The sequence below is a fragment of the Salvelinus alpinus genome, chromosome 3 (genome assembly GCF_045679555.1).
Source record: "Salvelinus alpinus chromosome 3, SLU_Salpinus.1, whole genome shotgun sequence".
NCBI classification, from domain to species: domain Eukaryota; kingdom Metazoa; phylum Chordata; class Actinopteri; order Salmoniformes; family Salmonidae; genus Salvelinus; species Salvelinus alpinus.
The window spans coordinates 64224052-64242629 of NC_092088.1; the positions used below are offsets into that span (position 1 = coordinate 64224052).

Genomic DNA, 18578 nt, shown 5'->3' on the forward strand with positions numbered 1-18578 from the left:
AAGACCACAGCCAGTTGCGTGCAAGAAACAACGCAGCAAACTTTATTAGTATTGTGAACGAGCTAGCTAACTAAACTCAGCAAAAAATTGAACGTCCTCACTGCCAACTGCGTTTATTTTCAGCAAACTGAACATGTGTAAATATGTGTATGAACATAACAAGATTCAACAACTGAGACGTAAACTGAACAAGTTCCACAGACATTTGACTAACAGAAATGGAATAATGTGTCCCTGAACAAAGGGGGGGGGTTGTCAAAATCAAAAGTAACAGTCAGTATCTGGTGTGGCCATCAGCTGCATTAAGTATAGCAGTGCATCTCCTCCTCATGGACTGCACCAGATTTGCCAGTTCTTGCTGTGAGATGTTACCCCACTCTTCAACCAAGGCACCTGCAAGTTCCCTGACATTTCTGGGGGAAATGGCCCTATCCCTCACCCTCTGATGCAACAGGTCCCAGACGTGCTCAATGGGATTGAAATCCGCCCTCCACCTCCAAAGTACAGGCCTCGGTGTAACGCTCATTCCTTCGACGATAAACACAAATCCATCAGTGAAGAGCACTTTTTGCCAGTCCTGTCTGATCCAGCGACGGTGGGTTTGTGCCCATAGGCGACGTTGCCGGTGATGTCTGGTGAGGACCTGCCTTACAACAGGCCTACAAGCCCTCAGTCCAGCCTCTCTCAGCCTATTGAGGACAGTCTGAGCACTGATGGAGGGATTGTGCGTTCCTGGTGTAACTCGAGCAGTTGTTGTTGCCATCCTGTACCTGTCCAACAGGTGTGATGTTCGGATGTACCAATCCTGTGCAGGTGTTGTTACACGTGGTCTGCCACTGCGAGGATGATCAGCTGTCCGTCCTGTCTCCCTGTAGCGCTGTCTTAGGCGTCTCACAGTATGGACATTGCAATTTATTGCCCTGGCCACATCAGCAGTCATCATGCCTCCTTGCAGCATGCCTAAGGCACGTTCACGCAGATGAGCAGGGACCCTGGGCATCTTTCTTTTGGTGTTTTTCAGAGTCAGTAGAAATGCCTCTTTAGTGTTCTAAGTTTTCATAACTGTGACCTTAATTGCTTAATTGCTGTTAGTGTCCTAACGACCGTTCCACAGGTGCATGTTCATTAATTGTTTATGGTTCATTGAACAAGCATGGGAAACAGTGTTTAAACCCTTTACAATGAAGATCTGTGAAGTTATTTGGATTTTTACAAATTATCTTTGAAAGACAGGGTCCTGAAAAATTGATGTTTGAAAATTGATGAGTTTAGTTAGCTCGGTAGTCTTGTTAGCCAGTTAGCTAGCTCGTTATCTATGGTGGTTGTTAGCTTGCATAACTTATATACATACAGTTGGAGTCATTAAAACTCGTTTCCACTCCACAAATTTCTTGTTAACAAACTATAGTTTTGGCAAGTCGGTTAGGACATCTACTTTGTTTATGACACAAGTAATTTCTCCAACAAATTATTTCACTTATAAATCACTGTATCACAATTCCAGTGGGTCAGAAGATTACATACACTAAGTTGACAGTGCCTTTAAACAGCTTGTAAAATTTCAGAAAATGATGTCATGGCTTTAGAAGCTTCTAATAGGCTAATTGACATAATTTGAGTCAATTGGAGGTGTACCTGTGGATGTATTTCAAAGCCTACCTTGTATTTCAAGGCCTATCCCAACCGTGAAGCACGGGGGTGGCAGCATCATGTTGTGGGGGTGCTTTGCTGCAGGAGGGACTGGTGCATTTCACAAAATAGATGACATCATGATGATGGAAAATTATGTGGATATATTGAAGCAATATCTCAAGACATCAGTCAGGAAGTTAAAGCTTGGTTGCAAATGGGTCTTGGAGTGGCCATCACAAAGCCCTCACCTCAATCCTATAGAAAATTTGTGGGCAGAACTGAAAAAGTGTGTTCGAGCAAGGAGGCCTACAAACCTGACTCAGTTACACCAGCTCTGTCAGGAGGAATGGGCCAAACTTCACCCAACTTCTTGTGGGAAGCTTGTGCAAGGCTACCCAAAACGTTTGACCGTAGTTAAACAATTTAAAGGCATTGCTACCAAATACTAATTGAGTGACCCACTTCTGACCCACTGGGAATGTGATGAAAGAAAAGCTGAAATAAATCATTCTCTCTACTATTATTCTGACATTTCACATTCTTAAAATAAAGTGGTGATCCTAACTGACCTAAGACAGGGAATTTTTGCTTGGATTAAATTTCAGGAATTGTGAAAAACTGAGTTTAAATGTATTTTCCATGGCATTAATCGTAAGAGTATGGGTGTTAACCCCGGTTATCTGTATCAATTTCCAATCTGGCCCTCATACCATCATGGCCACCCAATCACACCCAGCTTCCAATTGGCTCATTCATCCCCCCTCCTCACCCCTGTAACTATTCCCCAGGTCATTGTTGTAAATGAGAATGTTTTTTCAGTCAACTTACCTGGTAAAATAAGGGTTAAATAAAAAAAGACGGCTGCCTGTCAGGCATTGTTCAGGGCTTAAATGCCCGCATTTTGAACAACGCAGTTGCAGGGCTCCTTGATGATCTGGTTATTGTGCATCTGAACAAATGTATGGATGATATGTGGTACTTTTGAGTACCTCATGATCTCGATAAACAAAATATTGTTAGGTCGTGATCACAAGAAAATTATCTTGTGATCTCGACAAAACTTATGTTATGTAGTGTTCATGAGATAAATAAGTTGTGATCTCGACATAAGGAACAATTTTCTTATTCATATGTCCTCTCTGGACTTCGATACAAAATAGAGGAGGGTTGTCTTACTTTTGTTTTGCTTTGGGGAGGGTTGGAGATGGAGGTCTTCACAGGTCCAACAGATCCATTATTTTGAGAGGGTCCGGGTACTATAGTCAGACTTTTGTCTCGGATCTGGGTGGGTCTGATATAATTGCCATAGTCTCGGGTATGTGCAATTAAAATTAATTTACTGACTGGACACGATTGGACCCGTCGTTTGTTTTATCATTTTTATTAATATTATTATATATCATTATTATAGGCCTATTTAAAAATCTAAACCAGTTCTTTAAATATGCAAAAATATTTTTCTTTCATTTTATTGAGATATTTTCAGTGACGAAATTAAGTTCGTACCGTCTTTTTAATGTTGTGCTCCGTACTTAGTCTAGTTTAAGATATGTCTATAGGGGCCTCCCGAGTGGCGCAGCGGTCTGGGGTTCGATCCCAGGCTGTTTCGTAGCCGACCATGACTGGGAGACCAATGAAGCGGCGCACATTTGTCCCAGCGTTGTCCGGTTTAGGGGAGGGTTTGGCCGGCCGGGATGTCCATGTCCCATCACGCTCTAGCGACTCCATGTGGCGGGCAGTGCGGCTTCGCAGGGCCGTGTTTCTGAGGACGCATGGCTCTTGACCTTCAGCTCTGCCGAGTCAGCACGGGAGTTGCAGCGATGGAACAAGTCTGTATCTACCAATTAGAAATCACGAAAAAGGGGTTAAAAAAACAACTAAGATAGGTCTATAGGCATCTTCCTTTATATTTACTTTTAAGGCCTACAGTGCCTTCGGAAAGTATTCAGACCACTTCACTTTTTCCACATTGTTACGTTACAGCATTATACTAAAATTGATTAAATTGGTTTTTTGCCCCATCAATCTACACATCAATGACAAAGCAAAAACAGATGTTGAAATTTTTGCTAATACAAAAAAAAAACCATTTACATAAGTATTCAGACCCTTTACTCAGTACTTTGTTGAAGCACCTTTGGCAGTGATTACAGCATTGAGTCTTCTTGGGTATGACGCTACAAGCTTGGCACACCTGCATTTAGGGAGTTTCTCCCCTTCTTTTCTGCAGATCCTCTCAAGCTCTGTCAGGTTGGATGGGGAACGTTGCTGCACAGCTATTTTCAGGTCTCTCCAGAGATGTTCGATCGGGTTCAAGTACGGGAAATCTGGCTGGGCCACTCAAGGACATTCAGAGACTTGTCCCGAAGCCACTCCTGCGTTCTTGGCTGTGTGCTTAAGGTCATTGTCCTGTTGGAAGGTGAACCTTCGCCCCAGTCTGAGGTCCTCAGCGCTCTGGATCAGGTTTTCATCAAGGATCTCTCTGTACTCAGTAGTGTAATGTACTTAAGTAAAAATACTTTAAAGTACTACTTAAGTAGTTTTATGGCATATCTGCACTTTACTACTTATATTGTTGGTTACTTTTACTTCACTACATTCCTAAAGAAAATAAAGTACTTTTTACTCCATACATTTTCCCTGACACCCAAAAGTACTCATTACATTTTGACAGGAAAATTCACACACTTATCAAGAGAACATCCCTAGTCATCCCTACTGCCTCTGATCTGGCGGACTCACTAAACACAAATGCTTAGTTTGTAAATTATGTCTGAGTGTTGGAGTGTGCCCCTGGCTCACCGTCAATAAAAATAAACAAGAAAATTGTGCTGTCTGGTTTGCTTAATATGAGGAATTTTAAATTATTTATACTTTCACAATTGATTCTTCAGTACGTTTTAACAATTCCATTTATTTTTGATACTTAAGTATATTTAAAACCAAATACTTTTAGACTTTTATTCAAGTAGTATTTGTCTAGGTGACTTTCACGAGTAATTTTCTATTAAGGTATCTTTACTCAAGTATGATAATTGAGTACTTTTCCCACCACTGTCTGTACTTTGCTCCTTTCATCTTTCCCTCTATCCTGACTAGTCTCCCTGCTGCTGAAAAACCTCCCCACAGCATGATGCTGTCACCACCATACTTCACCCTAGGGATGGTACCAGGTTCTCCAGACGTGATGCTTGGCATTCAGGCCAAAGAGATCAATCTTGCTTTCATCAGACCAGAGAACCTTGTTTCTCATGGTCGGTGCCTTTTGGCAAACTCCAAGCGGGCTGTCGTGCCTTTTACTGAGGAGTTGCTTCCATCTGGCCACTCTACCATAAATGCTTGATTGGCGGAGTGCTGGTCGTCTTTCTGTAAGTTTCCCCCATCTCCACAGAGGAACTCTAGAGCTCTGTCAGAGTGACCATTGGGTTCTTGGTCACCTCCCTGACCAAGGCCCTTCTCCCCCGATTGCTCAGTTTGGCCGGATGGCCAGCTCTAGGAAGAGTCTTAGTGGTTCCAAACTTCTTCCATTTAAGAATGATGGAGGACAGTGTTCTTGGGGACCTTTAATGCTGCAGAGATTTTTTGGTACCCTTCCCCAGATCTGTGCCTTGACACAATCCTGTCTTGGAGCTTATACAGACAATTATTTTGACCTCATAGCTTGGTTTTTGCTCTGACATGCATCGTCAACTGTGGGACCTTATATAGACAGGTGTGTGCCTTTCCAAATCATGTCCAATCAATTGAATTGACCACAGGTGGACTCCAATCAAGTTGTTGAAACGTCTCAAAGATGATCAATGGAAACAGAATGCACCTGAGCTTTATAACATAATCCTGCATAGAATGGCTAATTTGCTCATATTTGCAAAGGTTTACATGTGATTTGGCTGGAGGAGTGGGAGGAAGGAATATATACTGAACAAAAATATAAACGCAACATGTAAAGTGTTGGTCCCATGTTACATGAGCGGCAATAAAGGATTCCAGAAATGTTCCATACGCACAAAAAGCTTATTTCTCTAAAAGGTTGTGCACAAATTTGTTTACATTCCTGTTAAGGAGCATATCGCCTTTTACAAGAATAATCGCATTGTTTTCAAGTGAATACACAATTCTACTCAGCACAATAGCCCTGTGATTTAAATGTATCATTCCATTTGGGTCAGTTGTGGGTCTACTTTCCAGTTTATAAATTCTAGAAAGCCACAGTAGCAGGCATGCTTTATGTGTGGCATAAATACAACCAGTCACAATGTTTGGCTCTGATTAGGCTATTTCGTCTCCAGTAGGCTAGCTACGCACGTTTGTCCAAAATATAATTTCAGCATCCGAACTGTGCAGAGGCTATTTGATGGAGAGACATCTGTTACAAAATACAGAAAAGTGTAATGACATTCAGAGATTGTCAAGCCAAGCCTTCGATGCTGAGTAGACCTACAAGGTAAGGAGGATTGTAGGCCCATTTTCTGTTTGAGATTGACAGTCTATTTTATTGTGGTGTTGAAAATGCAAACCCTGATATTAAAGCGACAAAGTCAGTTTGCTTCCCTTTTTGGTAGTGTGGTCCATTGGCACAGAAACCTGTCAGTGGAAAATGTGTTGCATATATTTGATATATTTATTAATATAGCATCAAAATGTTGAACATCTGATTTCTACCTGATCATTGTCTGCAGATGGCTTTGATCTGTAATGTAATGAAACAAGCAGGGAGAGTTAGCTCGTCCGTGGTGGTCGGCGAACCCTCAACCTTCTGGCCTGTAGCCATGCGTGGCATCGACTGTGCCACAAAAGTATGCTACATTTTTTTGGAGGGAACCATCGCTAATTTATTTGACAATATCCAGTGATGATTGAAATTTTAACATCAAAGAGAAAGAAAATAATTATCATCTTTATTAAATTAAATAAAAAGCTCTGAACATGTGATAAAGATGCATACATGGTATGCCTCAATCTTTATAGTTCACAAATAATGTTGTTACTACAGTTATTACTGTGTAATCACATCAGTACAACCCTGTCTTGAAGTGTTGTTGAAAGTAGCTGATATGTGTTACACATAAAACTAAAAACATAAATTGCCATAAACCAAATTAATGACAGGTTCTCAGAAAATAACATCCACTGATCAGTATTCCAGAAGGCTTCTTTTGAGTGCTTCCTCCATCTCTGTGAAGATACGTTGGGGAGGAAGGGGAAACAGAACAAATATCAAATAATGTCAACTTCAATAAGACATGCTGCAGCACATAACTTGTGTCAGTGTCTAATGTTGTGACAATCTCAAAACCATCCAAAAAGTGTTCACAGTTCTCTACAGAAACTACAAACCACCAACTATCTGAATGTCCCAGTGTGCATTTAATGTTACTATGATTTGATTAGACATACTCACACTGAGGTTATTCTTCAAGCATGTAATGCTGGTAAAAAAGAGAAGTATCATCTTGTTTTTATTTTGCTACACCTACATGGCCTGGGCAACAGCTTCAAAGCTGACAGACAGAACCTTTCTGGCCATTCAAACAAGGCATCGTGCAAACGGTCAAAGCAAATGTAACTAATGAAAAGGTCCTCAAATAAACCAAGATAAGTAAAGGTGTTACACACCAATATCAAAGTCAGTTGGCTCTCTTGCTTCTTCCACACTTAAAGCCAAGGCACGCTTCATCTCCTCATCAGATTCATCTGAAACAAGAAAAATTGACAAAAAACAAGAGATTCTGTTTAAAAAACACACAATTTCCAAGAAACCTTCTATAGCTATATAATGGCTACGGCAGATGTCATTCACCAAATCACTGAACAGATGGGAAGACAAAAAAATAATCATCACCTCCATGAGCTTCAGTGTCATCTCTGACCTCATCCAAGTTCATAGCAATGGCATGTTTCACATCTTCAAACTCCTCTATAAAATAAAAATACAGTAATAAATCAAATCAGTTTTCTAAGAGCAGGAAGGTCAGTGCAGTGGAAATGAATCATGGAAGATAGTCCAAAGCAGACTTGCCATTCACTTCTGGTTTGATCTCCACAGCAACCAGTGTCTTGACAGCAGAGGAAGCTGCTGCCTTCCCCGTATGACTCTCACCTCCATCCCTGGAGCTCAAGCAAGGCTCCAGAGGGCAGTGCTGGGAGTGGTAGTGGTTATGGAAACTGGGAACGTCCTTATGACTCTCCTGACAGGATCCACACACCACGTCAAAGGTATTCTCTAGCCCCAAGGCTTTGTGTTGAGAGTGGACATGAGTCTTTATCTGGGCAAAGGAGGACACCTGGACGTCGCATGGTGCACACACGTAGCTGCATTTGTCTTCACTGGATAGCCGCTTCATGCATTGTGTGAAGGTAGCCTTCCTTTCATCTTTGTCCTTTTCTGATGACATGCATGGACACAGACATTCATGCCTTTCACTGGCTGTTGCCAATGGACTGGTGTTGTAGTTTTCGGCCTCAGTGGGTCTATCAACCTCAGGCTCACCCATGCGGTAGTAGTCCTTACTGTGAAGGCCCCTATAGTGCTCTTGGAACTCCCCCTCAGTGTCATACTCCATGCTGTCACAGAGCCCACAGAAGTACCGCGTCACTATTTGGTTGCTGTGCTCGTTCACACAGTGCCTGCGTACTGTGGCCTCCTTGAAGTACTTCTGTGGGCAGTGGCCACAGGCAAACCTCTGGAAACTGTGGTTGCTCACATCTCTGCAGTGCTTGTGCACAGCTTGCTCCGAGTTAAAGATGTCCTCACACATCCTGCAAATCCACCTCTCGTCCTGTTTGGGAGGAGATGTGGGAGTTGTAGTTCTAGTCCTGACATCAGTGAGGGCGCTTGGTCTGGGTCTGCCACTGGTGGAGGGTTTGGCATAGGGAATGGGAGCAGGCTCCTCGTCTGATACCGCTCTCTCCCTGAAGTAAGTGTGTCCACTGTGGGCCTCTGACACATGCAACAGGATGTCCTCGTGGCGCGGCATGTCAACCTTGCACAGCCGGCAGTGGAAGAGGAAGTTTGAGAGGTGGGCACCGCCGTGAAAACGGCTCATGTGCAGGCGAGTGATGGACGACTCTCCCATATGCTTTCCACACACGCCACATTGATGGAAGATCTGATTGGCAGCGAAAAGGTGCTTGCTGGCCATGGCCTCCTCTGAAAAGCGCTGACCACACTCACAAAACCACGCAACTATCAAGCAACTCCTTGAGGGCCCAGCGCTGCCATTCAAAGCTCCCCCGCGTCTCTGGCGCTTGGCTGGGGATCCAACAGAATCACCTCTCTCCTTGTCCCTCTTCTGAGAGGGGGTTACAGGACCTTTTGACTGTTTGGGCCGCGACGTCGCTGCAGCCCTCTTGGCGTGTTGGATTTCATAGAAATTGCTGTAGTGCAGAATTGCCTTTTCCATGGTGCAGTTGACCTCAGTATTGTGCTGACTCAATTCTTTATGCCTCTCAACATCACCTTGGTGGAGGAACAGTTTGCAACACACAGCGCACTGGCCCAGCACTTGTAGTTGTTTCATGACCTGCACCACTGTTTTCTCTGCCTCAGCCCTGGCAGCGCCCTGTCTGCACTGCACACTGAGGCAGAAGGGAACAAAAAACAAGCAGAGATAACATTAACGAAAATTTGATCATCTATCCATTAGGGCCGGAACGATACCAATATTGCGATACTTGTTAGTATCGTGGCAAGGCAACAAAACTTATTTAGGAAAACAGCCCGAATGTTGGAAACAAACATCATTATGTTGTGATCCAGCGTCACATTTATTTATTTTCCAAGCTACAGCACACAATATATTACATATTTCCATTTTTGCCATGCGAAGAATATTGCAATACTGGTATCGTCAAAACCCTATTATCCATATGATGGAAGTGAGGGTTATAATCAAGGCCGTGGCTGCGGTGCCAAAGGATCTTGCAGTCATTGATTCAGCTTTGATCAAACTTTATTAAGCGAGCACCATTCATCACTGAAATTCACCAGAGTAGCCTTTTCTCTGGGCAGCCGAACAAGTAGAGCAGAGACTGTGTGAAGTAGGGAATCCCGCACATGCGCAGAAGCTTTGGATCTTTAGCTATTGGAAAGAGGGTGCCACTCTCTATAATCAATGATGTGTTAACTTTTTTGGGATAGGGGGCAGCATTTTCACTTTTGGATGAATAGCATGCCCAGAGTGAACTGCCTCCTACTCTGTCCCAGATGCTAATATATGCATATTAGTATTACTATTGGATAGAAAACACTCTGAAGTTTCTAAAACTGTTTGAATGATGTCTGTGAGTGTAACAGAACTCATATGGCAGGCGAAAACCTGAGAGAAATCCAACCAGGAAGTGGGATATCTGAGGTTGGTCGATTTTCAACTCAGTCCCTATTGAATGCACAGTAGGATATGGATCTGTTTGCACTTCCTACGGCTTCCACTAGATGTCAACAGTCTGTAGAACCTTCAATGAGGCTTCTACTGTGATGTGGAGCCGGATGGGAGCTGTTTGAGTCAGTGGTCTGGCAAAGTGCCAGGTCCTGGTCACGCGCATTTCACATGATAGCGACCTGCGTTCCATTGCTTCTCTACACACAAAGGAATTCTCCGGTTGGAACGTTATTGAATATTTATGATAACAACATCCTAAAGATTGATTCTATACTAGTTTGACAAGTTTCTTCGACCTGTAATATTACTTTTTGAAGTTTTCGTCCGACGTTCGGCTGGACCTGCACGAGCGTTTGGATATGTGTACTAAACGTGCTAACAAAAGTAGCTACTTGGACATAAATAAATGGACATTATCGAACAAAACAACAATTTATTGTAGAACTAGGATTCCTGGGAGTGCATTCTGATGAAGATCATCAAAGGTAAAGGAATATTTATAATGTCATTTCTGATTTCTGTTGACTCCAACATGGCGGAATTTCTTTTTAATCTTCTGAGCGCCGTCTCAGATTATTGCATGGTTTGCTTTTTCCGTAAAGTTTTTTTGAAATCTGACACAGCGGTTGCATTAAGAACAAGTGTATCTTTAATTCTATGTAAAACATGTATCTTTCATCAAAGTTTATGATGAGTATTTATGTTATTTGACGTGGCTCTCTGCAATTTCTCAGAATATTTTGGAGGCATTTCTGAACATGGCGCCAATGTAAACTGAGGTTATTTATTGAACAAAACATATATGTATTGTGTACCATGAAGTCCTATGAGTGTCATCCGATGAAGATCATCAAAGGTTAGTGATTAATTTTATCTCCATTTCTGCTTTTTGTGACTCCTATCTTTGGCTGGAAAAATGTCTGTCTTTTTTTGACTTGGTGGTGATCTAACATAATCATATGTTGTGCTTTCGCTGTAAAGCATTTTTGAAATCGGACACGATGGGTAGATTAACAAGATGTTTATCTTTCATTTGCTGTATTGGACTTGTTAATGTGTGAAAGTCACATATTTAAAAAATATATTTTTGTATTTCCCGCGCTGCCTTTTCAGCGGAATGTTGTCGAGGAGTTCCGCTAGCGGAACGCATGTCCTAGACAGGTTTTAAATATGTATGTCCATGGTTATTTTTGTTTTTCTGTGTATAAGACAATAAATCAGTGTGTAACAATATGTACCTACACTGTAATTACACTTTACCTGCCTATTTAACAACCATGTAATTGCATGTACCATACTGACTTTAAAACTATACTAATAACACATACCGGTATAAACTTACTTGAAGTGGGCCTGTGCTTCCATGTGTGAGTTAAGCCCCTTCTGGCACGTCGTACATCTCACGCTGAATGAAACTTCCTTACACAAAGCAATGAGACGATTCTTTGCATATCGTGGGAAGGGAACTGGCAATGCTGTCCCTTTAGTTTCTTTTATCCAGAAAGAGAACAAAATATCTGGTTACACGTTTCAATGGAGGATACAAAGAAATAACTATTTCTTGAGCTGCATTGTTGGTTAAGTAAGCATTTCACGGTAAGGTCTACACCTGTTGTAATCGGTGCATGTGACAAATAAAATTGTCTTTTATTTATTTAGTAGCAGTGTATTGGCTGTTATCCTGACCAAGCACTATTCATTCACACAAAATATTTGCTCTATAGAAATGCCACAAACTGCATTAAAAAAAATAAAAAAAAATAAAAAAAAGTCTATATGCCCCAAATATTTGCTCTCCCTGCCTAAATACAATTACCCGGGGCGATATATATATATATGACTAAAGATGATTTACAGTGGAACAGGCAGTTGAGGCTTACCACTCATGATGATGGACTGAGAGAAGTGGTTTTTGGCCGACATATGCTGGAGGCACTCGTCCCTGATGTAAAAGAGGAGATAGCAGGCAGGGCAGGCGAAGCACACGATCGGCTGGCAGGTCTGAGTGTGGTCATGGTCTTCATCAGGGGAGGACAGCTTAAGAAAATAAGAATAGAGAATTGTTACACACAGTACAAGTTTAAGACTTTGTCTGGATTGAAATCTGTATCCAATATCTATGGTTGAAAATAAATTAATACTTAAATATCCTTATTTTAGTTTAAGAAACAAAATAGTATGGCAATCACTGAAGAACAAACTAGTTTGAGACTATCCCATCAACAGTACCTGAAACTGTAATATCCTGTTTCTCAGAGTCGTGGCTGAACGAGGTCATGGATATACATCTCGCTGGTGTTTCTATGCATCGTCAAGATCGGAAGGCAGACTCGGGTAAGACAAAGGGAGGAGGGGTGTGTCTCTGGTGCGCAATCTCTAATGTTAAGGAAGTCTGGAGTTTTTACTCGCCTGAGTTAGAATACCTCATGATAAACTGCAGACCATACTACTTACCAAGAGAGTTTATCAATATTTTTCATAGCTGTCTTTTTACCACCATAAACCTATGCTGGCACTAAGACCTCTCAATGACGAAGCGGACGGGAAGCTACCACATATGTTCCGTGATTCATCCGATAACATTGAGGAGTTCACCACATCAGTCACCGGCTTCTTTAATAAGTGCATCGATGACGACGTCCTCACAGTGACATACATACACTGAATAAAAATATAAAAACGCAACATGTAAAGTGTTGGTCCCATGTTTTATGAGCTGAAATAAAAAATTCCAGAAATGTTCCATACACAAAAACATCTCTCAAATTGTGCACAAATTTGTTTACAACCCCGTTAGTGAGCATTTCTCCTTTGCCAAGATAATCCATCCACCTGTCTGGTGTGGCATATCAAGAAGCTGATTAAAAAGTATGATCAATACACAGGGGCACCTAGTGCAGGGGACAATAAAAAGCCACTTTAAAATGTGCAATTGTGTCACACAACACCACAAGTTTGTATCAAGTTGAGGGAGCGTGACATTGGCATGCTGACTGAAGGAATGTCCACCAGAGCTGTTGCCAGAGAATTTAATGTTCATTTCTCTACCATAAGCTGCCTCCAACGTCATTTTAGAGAATTTGGCAGTACGTCCAACGAGCCTCACCACCGCAGACCATGTGTTACCACGCCAGCCCAGAACCTTAACATCCGGCTTCTTCATCTGCGGGATTGTCTGAGACCAGCCACCCGGACAGCTGATGAAACTGAGGAGTATTTCTGTCTGTAATAAAGCCCTTTTGTGGGGGAAAACTCATTCTGACTGGCTTGGCCTGGCCTGGCTGCCAAGTGGGTTGGCCTATGCCCTCCAAGGCCCACCCATGGCTGCACCCCTGCCCAGTCATGTGAAATCCATAGAATAGAGCCTAATTAAATGATTTCAAATGACTAATTTCCTTATATGAACTGTAACACAGTTAAATCTTTGAAATTGTTGCTTTTATATTTTTGTCACAATGTATGAAATCAACATTTGAACCATAGTTATTGGACAATTGCTCTTTTGGATGGCAATTTATGAAAATTCAGTCTGGGAAAAATTACTGTTTTTCAGTTCCTTGCTGTAAAACAGTATATCGGCAGATATATCAGTAAGTTATCCACCCCAAAAATCTGATTCGGACCCCTCCCCCCAGAGAAAGTCGCACAAAATGTACAATGGACTGTTCTCTCTAATACCGCATGGCAAGCGAGACCAGTGCAGTCTGGAACCAACAAAACCCTGAACAGCTTCTACCCCCAATCATAAGACTGCTAAACAAGGCTGCTAAATAGCTAATCAAATGGCTACCCGGACTACCGGCATTGACCCTTTTTTGCACCAACTCACTTGTACTGACTATATGCACACACACTGTACTCTACCCACACACATACATACAGTGGGGAGAACAAGTATTTGATACACTGCCGATTTTGCAGGTTTTCCTACTTACAAAGCATGTAGAGGTCTGTAATTTTTATCATAGGTACACTTCAACTGTGAGAGACGGAATCTCAAACAAAAATCCAGAAAATCACATTGTATGATTTTTAAGTAATTAATTTGCATTTTATTGCATGACATAAGTATTTGATCACCTACCAACCAGTAAGAATTCCGGCTCTCACAGACCTGTTAGTTTTTCTTTAAGAAGCCCTCCTGTTCTCCACTCATTACCTGTATTAACTGCACCTGTTTGAACTCGTTACCTGTATAAAAGACACCTGTCCACACACTCAATCAAACAGACTCCAACCTCTCCACAATGGCCAAGACCAGAGAGCTGTGTAAGGACATCAGGGATAAAATTGTAGACCTGCACAAGGCTGGGATGGGCTACAGGACAATAGGCAAGCAGCTTGTTGAGAAGGCAACAACTGTTGGCGCAATTATTAGAAAATGGAAGAAGTTCAAGATGACGGTCAATCACCCTCGGTCTGGGGCTCCATGCAAGATCTCACCTCGTGGGGCATCAATGATCATGAGGAAGGTGAGGGATTAGCCCAGAACTACACGGCAGGACCTGGTCAATGACCTGAAGAGAGCTGGGACCACAGTCTCAAAGTAAACCATTAGTAACACACTACGCCGTCATGGATTAAAATCCTGCAGTGCACGCAAGGTCCCCCTGCTCAAGCCAGCGCATGTCCAGGCCCGTCTGAAAATTGCCAATGACCATCTGGATGATCCAGAGGAGGAATGGGAGAAGGTCATGTGGTCTGATGAGACAAAAATAGAGCTTTTTGGTCTAAACTCCACTCGCTGTGTTTGGAGGAAGAAGAAGGATGAGTACAACCCCAAGAACACCATCCCAACCGTGAAGCCTGGACGTGGAAACATCATTCTTTGGGGATGCTTTTCTGCAAAGGGGACAGGACGACTGCACCGTATTGAGGGGAGGATGGATGGGGCCATGTATCGCGAGATCTTGGCCAACAACCTCCTTCCCTCAGTAAAAGCATTGAAGATGGGTCGTGGCTGGGTCTTCCAGCATGACAACAACCTGAAACACACAGCCAGGGCAACTAAGGAGTGGCTCCGTAAGAAGCATCTCAAGGTCCTGGAGTGGCCTAGCCAGTCTCCAGACCTGAACCCAATAGAAAATCTTTGGAGGGAGCTGAAAGTCCGTATTGCCCAGCGACAGCCCCGAAACCTGAAGGATCTGGAGAAGATCTGTATGGAGGAGTGGGCCAAAATCCCTGCTGCAGTGTGTGCAAACCTGGTCAAGAACTACAGGAAACGTATGATCTCTGTAATTGCAAACAAAGGCTTCTGTACCAAATATTAAGTTCTGCTTTTCGGATGTATCAAATACTTATGTCATGCAATAAAATGCAAATTAATTACTTAAAAATCATACAATGTGATTTTCTGGATTTTTGTTTAAGATTCCGCCTCTCACAGTTGAAGTGTACCTATGATAAAAATTACAGACCTCTACATGCTTTGTAAGTAGGAAAACCTGCAAAATCGGCAGTGTATCAAATACTTATTCTCCCCACTGTACATACACCGACACCCCAACACACACACGAGCACTACATACATACACACACAAAATCCACACTGTCGCCACACACTCACTACATACGCTGCTGCTACAGCAAAGTCTATTATTTATCCTGTTGCCTAGTCAGTTTACCCCTACCAATATGTACATAGCTACCTCAAATCGACTTGCTACTGGTACTCCCTGTATATTGCCATGTTTGTTATTTGTACTTGTTATTCACTGTGTATTTATTCCTCTTGTCACTATTTATATTTGATCTTTTTCTCTGCATTGCTGGAAAAGGACCCGTAAGAATTTTCACTGTTAGTCTACACCTGTTAACAAAGCATGTGACAAATAAAATAACATTCCATTTTTTATTTGGGTCACAGCTAAATGCTGCTCTCTACTGCTTTGGTAGTGATAGATGTCAACACTATTTTCTTAGTGATCATTTTGAGGTCCTCCATCCAATAACAAAATATGTTTCAGGAATGTGAAGTATTGTTACACTGTTTATGTTTTCAACCTCCTACTGAGAACCAAACAGGAAGGCACTACTGTGTGAAGGTGGTCGATCGGACTACCAAAACGGCATTCAAAAATTCAATTTTTCCCTAATGGTATTTGATTCCTTTACTTTAGGGCTATTTGTAGGTATAATTACTGCATAGAGCACATTTGAATGACAGCAGTGACTGAACACAATTCAAAGTGCAGCCATTTCTAACAGTAGTTGATTTTACAGGCATAACCAACCTTTGACTGCTGATGCACCTTCCAAGCTTCTTTGGTTTCAAAATTAAGACCACAAGCAACGCAAGCAAACAGCTCGGTTGGGCTTCCTTTCAGGTAGATGGTTGGGTCACAAGGAGAGTGGTCAAACCTGCAGACAGAAAAAAAAGGTTCTCAGGGCTAAATTAAAAGTAGGTTGTTTATTATGTATAATGGTTATAGAAATATAAATCTCATAATTTAACCTTTTCAAGTGACCTTCTAGGAGAGGTACGTTGTCATAAACCCGACCACAGTTGATCACTGGACAGGTATGTGTGGATGAGCTACCGGTGGGAAAGGGGACCTGTCTGCGTCTCCAGCTAGCTCCAGTATTGACACCTAAGAACAGACAATGGTAAGACTGAGATCCTGCTTTTCTACAAAATTAAATTACATTTCATGTGTGCCTGTAGCGCTGATCTAGGATCCGTTTTGAACACGGGCCCAGATCTGAAGTAAAAAAATTAAAAGCCTTCCGAGGCTAACTAGACTACATTACCTGGCATCTTTAACCACATATCCACACAGCGCTTGGCGTCATATGCGTTACCATTGGGACTAAATGCCAGCTCCTGCCGTCCATGAGCCTTTTGTGAGATTTGCTTCTCCTGAAATAAGGCAAGCATTGACATGACCAATATGAAGAACTGTGAAGAGACAATAGCACCCACAAAAGACAAATACACAACAAGCTGCAATGGCTAATATGATGATCATACCAGTTTGAACTTTGTGTCCTTACCTTGAAGGCTTCACACTTCTCTGCTCTTTCCTTTTTCGCCACAGCCACTTGGCGAGCTAATCTGTCCAAAGTGGAGGTGACCTGAGCTTTCTGTCGCTCAATCTCATCTTCAATCTTAACAATCATACAAAAAAGTACACAAAACCTATTACATACATAACATGTAACTTTTTGGAACTGGTCTTCCAACCACCTTTCCATGTCATTACAGTTTGTATTAAATGTATTATCTTTCACTTGACACACTCACTGTCTCAGCTGTGGGTAAACTTCCATCGTCTTCCCCATCACTCAGTAAATCAATACATTCCAGTACAGGTCTGAGTGGAGCCTCCTAAAACGAGATAGTTAAATGGATGAGACACTGTCTGATACTGTGTCATTCAAACACTTGACTCTTCTGGACACTGTCTTAAAAGGTGTTTTTTCTTGACAGTTGTATAAAAATATACTGACTCACACTAACCAATTGACCACTCACACTGGTCAATTTCATTTAAACTAATGCATTGGATGAAAATGTTTAATGTTAATTATTACCCCTAACTTTCCTGGAAAGGTGAATGGCAACATAGCTAGTAGAGAAACCTTTGAACCCTGTTCCTACAAATGACAAATCACTTACTGACACAAACTCCACCTCATCTTCATCATTTGCTCCAATTGGGGAGGACATTGATTTTATCTGGAGAAAACAATTACATAAAAAACAGACAACTCAACCAAATCGCACAGATAATCAACAACGTTGTCAAAATTATTATCTATCAACGTCTTCAGTATTATGTCTGGCTGGACGGATGACAAATGGCTAACTTACATTGTTACAATGTTAACGTTCGCTATCTAGCAGCAATTTAACAATTGTTTGTTTTCATGCAAGCCTACTCCAATCTGCCATCGCGTGTGGGTTCGAGACTAATTAGCTATAATCCCTTCTAGCACTAGTGTGAATGACTGCTCCAACACTTATGCTGACTAGCTAGTTAGTTTATGTTGACTAGCTAGTTAGCTAGCTAGTTGAAACATGGAAGAAAACACGTTAGACAGCTTGCTTACTGTACTTGCACAACAAGCTGGTAGCTATATCTCTAAATTAATGCAAATATTCGGTAAACAATGTAACTAGCCAACTAGTTTGATAGATAACTAGCTAGCTAATTATCGTTAAGGTAAATTATGAAAATAATAAGCACGAGCAGACACTCACAAAATTGCGTTTTCGCGCAAACGGGATTGTTGATCTCCTGCGGGTGTTCCTGGGATATGGAGTTCTAATGAAAGGCTCACGGCGGGGCTGCAGCCGCATTGTGGGGAAAAGTGGAAAAATAATTCGTCCTCGTCATTAATTCATTAATTATGAAGGCAATTATTTTTATTGGAAAAAAATTACATATTTGATATTTTAGTAAAAATAAAAATATAAATTATGGAACATAATTTTCATTCCATGTCAAATACTCAATGTCAAAAACGTCCTCTGTGCTTTATCTTAGCCAGCTGGCCTACTAGCAATTTTCTATTTAGCAGAGTAATTTCATGACAAATGGGCCTATACTAGGCCTATGTGTT

General features: G+C 41.8%; 1 protein-coding gene across 4 annotated transcripts; it reads right to left on the minus strand.

The window, feature by feature from the left end:
• Positions 1-6513: 6513 nt before the first annotated feature.
• Positions 6514-18289, minus strand: LOC139571117 (E3 SUMO-protein ligase ZNF451-like). 4 transcript variants are annotated; one of them, XM_071393685.1, is made up of 14 exons: positions 18217-18289; positions 17632-17691; positions 17257-17340; positions 17007-17120; positions 16764-16872; positions 16468-16603; positions 16247-16373; positions 11894-12050; positions 11356-11503; positions 7652-9210; positions 7475-7549; positions 7249-7326; positions 7034-7061; positions 6514-6807 (listed from the first exon to the last, which is right to left on the minus strand). In XM_071393685.1, exons 2-13 carry the CDS (start codon positions 17680-17682, stop codon positions 7048-7050), a joined length of 2652 nt encoding a protein of 883 aa, XP_071249786.1. In that variant the 5' UTR covers positions 17683-17691; positions 18217-18289; the 3' UTR covers positions 6514-6807; positions 7034-7047. The 4 variants fall into 4 exon arrangements, with proteins under 4 accessions (XP_071249786.1, XP_071249787.1, XP_071249784.1 ...); XM_071393686.1 differs by lacking the exon at positions 18217-18289 and adding an exon at positions 17827-17984; XM_071393683.1 differs by lacking the exon at positions 7034-7061.
• Positions 18290-18578: the final 289 nt, after the last annotated feature.